The sequence below is a fragment of the Hibiscus syriacus genome, unplaced genomic scaffold (genome assembly GCF_006381635.1).
Source record: "Hibiscus syriacus cultivar Baekdansim isolate YM2019G1 unplaced genomic scaffold, ASM638163v2 tig00110515_pilon, whole genome shotgun sequence".
Lineage (NCBI taxonomy): Eukaryota > Viridiplantae > Streptophyta > Magnoliopsida > Malvales > Malvaceae > Hibiscus > Hibiscus syriacus.
The window spans coordinates 1,070,975-1,078,989 of record NW_024062769.1 but is presented as its reverse complement, the minus strand read 5'-3'; the positions used below and the strand labels follow the sequence as shown (position 1 = coordinate 1,078,989).

Sequence of the window (8,015 nt, the reverse complement as noted above, 5' to 3'; positions counted from 1 at the left end):
ATTTAGATCATTTGCTATGTTATTTACCACGTCATAAACCACCGTAGATCGCCACATCATATTGTTAACCACCACATCGATATTATGAATTGTCACATTAACACCGAGAATTATCACATCAACACTGTAATGATCAACATCGAAAAACATTAGTCAAATGACCATATTGAGTTTTTGTGAGTTGAAATGTAATATTAAATGAAAAAATAATTTGAATGCCACTTTAGTTCGTTTTAAAAAATATAAGAACCTCATATGCCTTTTTACCTTTGAAATATTGTAAAATAAATCCGGATCTCGTTTTCCTTTGTTCATTTTCCTTTGTTCATTTTCCTCACTCATTCCAAGCTCTAAAAGCATACATTTGTTTTTGGAGCTGCAGAGAAGGAACCCCAAGCCTTCTCTCCGTCGTTGTTGTTATTGAATCGAAAGCTTTGTTTTAAGAGAAAAAGGAATGGAGAGGAGCACCCCACAGAGGAAAACACACACTTCCACTGCAGATCTACTCACTTGGTCCGACACTCCTCAACCCGATTCCACCACCTCCGCTGCACGCTCCACCCGCCCACATCAGGTACTTCTTTTTCTTCCCAAAATGAAAAAAGAAAAAAAAAGAAAAGGATTTTGTTTGGATTTTGAATTAGTGTTTTCTATTGATTTGTTTCTTTGATCAATGGTAGCCGTTGGATGGGATCAGAAAAGTTGTGTTTGGAGGTCAAGTGACTGATGAAGAATTCGAAAGCTTAAACAAACGGTGAGATCTGCTTCCGCCTTCTTCTTCTTTTACAAATTCTTCGTTTTCTTTGCTCTGCGTTTTTTTTATATAGATAATGTAGTTTAAAAAAAACTGGAGCTATTACTAGAGTTTTCATTCTTTATCCTTTTTATGTTTTATTTGTCTCCGCCACTTCCTATATGTGTATTTATTATCTGAAGTACTGTTCTGAAAAGGAAAAAAAAAGACCTCGAATCTGCGTGGAATTTAGAACTTTCTAATTTGATCTGTTCGATTAATTTCCTTGATGGATGTTATTTATCTATCATTAATTAGCGAACTATTGGATCTCCGTTCTAGTTCAATTGTACAACCGTTGAAGGAGATCTTAATAGCTCTCTCTCTCTCTCTCTCTTGCATTCTATCTATTGTTTACTTATATTTGTATTTAATTTGCTTATCTAATTGACTCTGCTACTTCCAGGAAACCTTGTTCTGGATATAAAATTACGGAGATGACTGGTTGTGGTATTTTTGCAGCCAAAGGAGGAAATGATGAGTCCGAACATGGCTGTGCCAATCCGACTCCGAACAACAAAACTGGAATACGAATGTACCAGGTATGCATTCAGTTCTTTCGTTTTCGAATTATGTTGACGTTATAGATATCTGTAAATCATACCAATTCTTGGAAAATGTTATATTTGTATCAAATCGTGGTTCATTGAACACTCGTTTTTAATGTTTGGAACTGTCAGCAAGCTATAGCCGGAATGAATCACATCTCGTTTGCCGAGGAGGAGAGTATTTCACCCAAGAAGCCAACCACTGTTCCTGGTGTGGCAAAGCAGCGTGAGCTAAGTGGAACACTAGAAACTGAGGAAGCAAAGTTGAAGAAGCAGCCCTCTAATGCAAAGTCCAAGGAGCTTGGTGGGCATGACATCTTTGCTCCTTCGCCTGAAATTTTGCTGAGGCCAACAGCTGTACGTCAATTGGAATCGAAAGATAAGTTTGACATTGGAGTAAGTACATGTTAAAACTCATAACTTACAAAATTCTGTCAAATGATTAAACAAATTGTGCCTTGTGCATCAAATGGCACCAAAGGTAGATACGAATCATGCCTCGGGCTTTACCTTTCTGTGCTTCACTTTTTCTTGGGGATTAAAAAGCATTGTTTCCCATCTAACCAGTTTTTGGTCTTGGATGTTATGCTGCAGCTTGCTGGAGTTAGCACGCCAAGTGAGGAAGCTGTGGTTAAGACGGCAAAGAAAATACATAACCAGAAATTTTCAGAGCTATCAGGAAATGACATATTTAAGGGTGATGTTCCACCAGGTTCTGATGAGAAACCGCTCAGTGCGGCGAAGCTGCAGGAGATGAGTGGCAACAACATCTTTGCTGATGGGAAGGCAGAATCTCGAGAATACCTCGGTGGTGTACGCAAACCCCCTGGCGGGGAAAGCAGCATTGCTTTGGTTTAACTTATTAGGTCTAACACGGTACACTGTGATCGTCTCCTGTGTTTTCTTTTGTCTGTAGTGGGGGTGATTATATATTATTTGGTCTTCTCATTATGGGTTCTGGGAATTATGTTGTAGGTCTAACATATCAACTTGACCTATGAACCTATGCTAATTACTTTGTCCATCGTCTTGTTCAAATTCTGTCCCATTTTGGCGAAGGTGACTACTTTTATCGTTATAGTCCGTCTGAGTTGTTCATTAACTTCTTTTTCATATAAAAACAAAACATAGCGTTTTTATTTTCTTTTTCTTTGTGGGAATATTCACAAATGGGCAATCACGCAGAACATGTGTTATGGTTTCTTTTCCATTATCACAAATCAGGCAATGAGGATCTGTTGTAAGTCCGTTTCCAGCTCACTCGTAGTTGGTCATTAAGCTGTGGCGGAGCACCAAGCAAAGGATCTGTTTCATTTGCTAAGCATGAGGCCCATCAAAATCCCAAGCTCTTCTCCAAAGGTTGTTCCGATCCTCCCAAGCATCTCTTTACAGTTCAAGGAATGTCGATTTGACAATGCAGGCTCCTGTGAATCCCATCTTCATATCGGTTGGTCCTCTCCCACTTCGTCATGGAGATGGAAAAACATACCTTTAAACTACCGAATATATTAATCTAAAAACTTAACTCCATCCAATTGATTGTGTGATGTTTATTTAAAATGGACCTTTATACTAATGTAATATTCCTTGTAAGAATTGTGAAAAACAAATTCAAATTTAATTTTATAAACAGAAAATAAAACTCATTTTCGTGTTATCTAAAATCTCTCCTTTTCGACCAAACACATTTGATCAATTGATCAAACTGCTCATATTTGTTCTCTCATATTTTCTCAGGTTATGAATTCTAACCTCACTAGCTATACTCTCCTTAATCCCCTGTAATACCCTAAATATCAGGTCAAAAACTTTATTGAAAAGATTTAAGAATTTGAGGATTTATTTGAAATATGACAAAAGAATGAGAAAATGGTTTGGAATAGTGTCTTAGACTAAATTGTAAAAATAAATGAATAAAGAGGACATTTTGGTCATTTAAGAGGGAAATAAATTTAAAATTCATTTTTAATAAGGTATTAAAGTAAAGGAAAAAGGGAAAAAGTAAGTTAACCAAAAGCTATCTCTTTTCTTCTTCTTTCCTGTGGAAGAGCTCTCTTCCATAGCCAAAGGTAAGTTTTCATTTGGCTAGTTTTTCCTTTCGTTTTTGGTTGGTTTTTGAATCAGGGAGTAATATAGAGGCTTAAGGAAAGGTTAAACAATATTAAAACTAAGAGATGAATGAAATATTTGAGATTTAGGAAAATAGGTTTTTGAATGATTTGTTAAGATATGAGTTTATATTGATTGTTACTAGTTTATTTGACTTGTTAATGAAGTAAATAAGAGATTAGAAGCATTGGATGTGTTTAAAAACATGTTAGAAAAAGTGGTATGATTCTTGGATTGAAGTGTTCCTAAGAGATTGTAGATTTTATAAGTAGCTAAATGAAGCAAAGTTAGTTTGGATATGTAAAGAAGGGTTTGATAGTATTGTTATAGGTAAAAAATAAGGGAAATTGGCCAAATGTGGGTAAATATCATGCTGAATATGGAAAATCTGGGAAAATGTATCGGTACTGAAAGAACAGTATCAATACTAAAAACAAAACAAAACAAAACATTTTAGTACAATAATAAAATATTCGTTGAAACATATCACAAAAATTGTAACTTTAATACAATCCAGAGTGTTTTCTTAAGTTCATATACATGCAATCTAATTATTAAAAAGAGAAATAATTGTCCTACAGTTACTGATGAGTCAACATTGGATTAATGATCTCTGCAACACTCCTAACTCTGCTAGTCTTGGCTCTTACCTACGCGTGAAATTAAAACATGCTAAGTATTTACTTAGTGAGGCATAATAATGTAAATGAACTAAAATTCATACATAAGCATATCATGGCTATTGAGATACAAAGTGAATCGTATAGTTCATAAAAATCAGTTAACCATCTCAGTTAAACCAAGTTTCTTTCATATATTCATTGAAATTAGTCTTAGTATGCCAAGCATACATATTTTCTGTATATTTTCCCCATTATCTTTTATTTTGCCCAATGTATGTCAAATAAGAAATGTAAGGTACATGTACTGCTCCGAAGTGCCGAAATGATCATTCACCTTTTATGAATACCATGAGTGGAAACTTTTATGTCGAAATGCACCATTATGCATTTAGCTTTCATTAGTGGCACCTTTTATGCCGAAATGCACCGTTATGCTTTTAACTTTCATTAGTGGCACCTTTTATGCCAAAATGCACCGTTACACATTTAACTATCTTTAGTGGCACCTTTTATGCCGAAATGCGACGTTATGCATTTATTTTAGCACCCTCAATTACCATTGAACAACATCAATATTAATTAATTCATTTTAGAGCAGTTCATACTCTAAAAATTATTCATAATATAATTTCCATACACATTATAAAATTATATCAAATACTGTAAAACATACATTAAAACAAAACATTCAAGGTTGAGTCATTCTGAGTCTTCCTCATCTCATATAAATACAATAAATGCACTCACCTGATATGCCCAGCTATTCAACAACTTTATCTTTTCCCTTTTTCTTGATTGACTTTGGAGCTTGGTTATGATCTACAAAAGCATCCATTATTACACATACCATACAATTGTTAGTATACTTTCTAAAATTTATTCTTTTAATAATAGTTAAAAAATACTATTATTTTCAATTTCTATTAAAATTCATCCAGACTTAAAATTCCATGCTTAATAGTATCGGTACCCCTACCATGGTATCGATACTTCTATATTATGGTACCGATACTTCCTTTTAGTATCAATACCATTTCTGCATTTTGGAATCCACTGTATCGATACCTTTATCTTAGTATCGGTACCCACATTAATATCGATACCAATTGCATCAGTATCAATATTGTTCATCGTGTTTCTTCAAATTTAAACATGTAGTATCGGTACTGTTTTTCCAGCACCGATACCCTTACCAGATTTTCCAATTTTTAGCTCGATTTTTCCCAAATTTCAATTAAATCTCTTATTTTTACCTCCAATAATACCATTAAACTCACCATTATTAAAACCAACTATTTTCATTCATAAATCTCTCTATAACATCCAATAACTCTAAAGAAACCTTTAAAACTAAAATCACACCCAAATCTCAAACATGTTTTTAATCACTTCCAAGGCTTCTAATCTCTTATGCAAGTCAAATATACGATTAAACTTCAATAAAAACTCATATTTTATCTTATCTCTAAAAAACCCTTTTTCTTCAATCTCAAATAATTAACTAATCACTTAGTTTTAATCATCCTTAAACTTTCCTTAAAACTCTATATCATTTAAGTTTTTAAAACCAACCATTAAACTAAAGGAAAAAACAACTTGGAGGAAACTCACCTTTGGCTATGGAGAGAACGGGCACACGGGGAAGGTAAAGAGAATATAACTTAGCTTCTTTTCAACTTTCCCCCTTTTCATCTTTTTAAATACCATATTTAAAATAATTTTAAATCCATCTCTCCTCTAAAAGACTAAAATACGACTTCCATTCTTCCATTCTTACTAATTAGTCTTACACAAAAATTCTAAATCATTTCTTATACTTTACCATTTATTCAATTTAATCCCTTAAATTTCAAATTCTTTCAATTTAGTCATTGACCTGATATTCAGGGTATTACAATTCTCCCCTTAAGAAAATTTGTCCTCGAATTTTAAGAAATAACTGATATGAAGAGGTGTGGAAACTGTTTTCTTATGTCATCATCTCTTTCCTATGTGGCTTCTTCTACCTTATGGTTTTGCCAAAGTACTTTAACAAGAGAAATATTCTTATTACGTAGTTCTTTGATTTCTCTAGCCAATATTCGCACTGGCTCTTCCTCATATGTCATATCTTGTCGGATCACTATTTTCTCTGGTGTGATAATATGGATGGATCTAATCGGTACCTTCTGAGCATTGACATAAGAAAAACATTGTGTATCTTGTCCATATCAGGAGGCAAAGCTAATTAATATGCTACTGGTCCGACCCTTTTCAAAATCTCATAAGGTCCAATGAATCTCAGACTCAGCTTTCATTTGCACCCAAATCTCAATACTTTCTTCCAAGGCGATACCTTCAGAAATACCTTGTCTCCCACTTGAAATTCAATTTCTTTTCTTTTCAAATTAGTATAAGACTTTTTTTCGAATGGAGGCAATCTTTAGATTTTCTTGGATAACTATCACTTTCTCTTCCATTTCTTTCATCAAATCTGGACTAACTAGGTCTCGATCTTTGAGTTCAAACCAATTTAATGGTGTTTGACACTTCCTCACATATAAAGCTTCATATGAGGCCATCTTAATACTCGATTGGTAACTGTTATTATAAGCAAGTTCCGCTAAAGGAAAATACCTTTCCCATGATCCTTTAAACTCAATCACACATGCCCTTAGCATATCCTCTAATATCTGAATAGTTCATTATGACTACCCATCTGTATGATGATGAAAGGCTATGCTGAAATTCAATCGAGTATCCAATGCCTCGTGCAAGGACTTCCATAATCTTGAAGTAAACCTTGGGTCTCGATCAGACAATATCAATATAGGCACTCCATGCAGCCAAACTATTACTTTTATGTACAATTCCACATATTTATCCATCGAGTAATCTACCCGAACTGGAATAAGTAAGCTGTCTTTGTCAATCTGTCCACAATTACCCATATTGAGTCGTTTTTACCTGGTGAAAAAGGTAGCCCCGAAACAAAATCCATTATAACTCATTCCTACTTCCACTGAGGAATGGATATCGGTTGTAGCAATCCATGAGGCACTTGATGTTCATCTTTCACTTGCTGACATGTCAAACATTTTACAATAAACTTTGATACAACTATTTTCATGCCAGGCCACCAAAAACCACTCTTCGTATCCTGATACATTTTATTCCTGCCTGGATGCATAGTTAAAGGACTATAATATGCCTTGAAAAGAATAACTTCCTTCAATTTATCATTATCGGGAATGCAAAGTCTTCCACAATAATACAATCATCCATCACTTATTAGCTTGAAGTCTTTAGCCTCATCTTTTTCTACTTGAAAAATTCTTGCTAATCATTTCTCATCTTAACCTTGTAGCTCTTTTACCTTATCCAAAAACATCGGCTTTAACTTAAGTTCAACAATCAAGGCACCATCTTCCTTTAAAGACATACGCGTATCCAAAACCCGTAGAGCTGCAAAAGTCTTTCGATAAGTGAATCAGCTACCACATTAGTCTTTCCTGGATGATAATTGATGATCAAATCATAATCTTTTAAAATCTTGATCCATCTTCTCTGTCTCAAATTCAATTCTTTCTAAGACAGTAAGTACTTTAGACTCTTGTGATCCGTATAAATATGGCACCGCTCACCGTACAGATAATGACGCCAAATTTTTAAGGAAAAAATGACTGTTGCCAATTAAAGTCATGTGTTGGGTAATTTCTCTCAGGATTATTCAGCCGTCTTAAGGCATAAACCATAAATTTTCCATCTTGCATGAGCACACATCTCAATCCATTATGAGATGCATCACTAAATATGCCTATGTTTCAATTATCTTTAACATTTCAAAATTTTCTTGGTATTTCTCTGACCAAATAAAAGGCACATATTTTTGTAACAACTTAGTTAATGGCAAAGCTAAAATTGAGAAGTTCTCCATGAACCGTCTATAATGGCCAATAATCC

The 8,015-nt window shown here is 34.2% G+C and overlaps 1 protein-coding gene across 1 annotated transcript; it reads left to right on the top strand.

The window, feature by feature from the left end:
- Positions 1–325: 325 nt before the first annotated feature.
- On the top strand, positions 326–2,444 carry LOC120130139. The gene is made up of 5 exons (XM_039147460.1): positions 326–574; positions 681–754; positions 1,200–1,335; positions 1,474–1,737; positions 1,936–2,444. Exons 1-5 carry the CDS (start codon positions 455–457, stop codon positions 2,197–2,199), a joined length of 858 nt encoding a protein of 285 aa, XP_039003391.1. The 5' UTR covers positions 326–454; the 3' UTR covers positions 2,200–2,444.
- Positions 2,445–8,015: the final 5,571 nt, after the last annotated feature.

What these genes read in the sequence shown, in the direction of transcription:
- LOC120130139 (XM_039147460.1), top strand. Translation starts at nt 455, where the DNA reads ATGGAGAGGAGCACCCCACAGAGGAAAACACACACTTCCACTGCAGAT. An exon ending in CTGGAATACGAATGTACCAG is followed by an intron (nt 1,336 to 1,473) that starts GTATGCATTCAG and finishes TGGAACTGTCAG; the next exon opens with CAAGCTATAGCCGGAATGAA. An exon ending in AAGATAAGTTTGACATTGGA is followed by an intron (nt 1,738 to 1,935) that starts GTAAGTACATGT and finishes GTTATGCTGCAG; the next exon opens with CTTGCTGGAGTTAGCACGCC.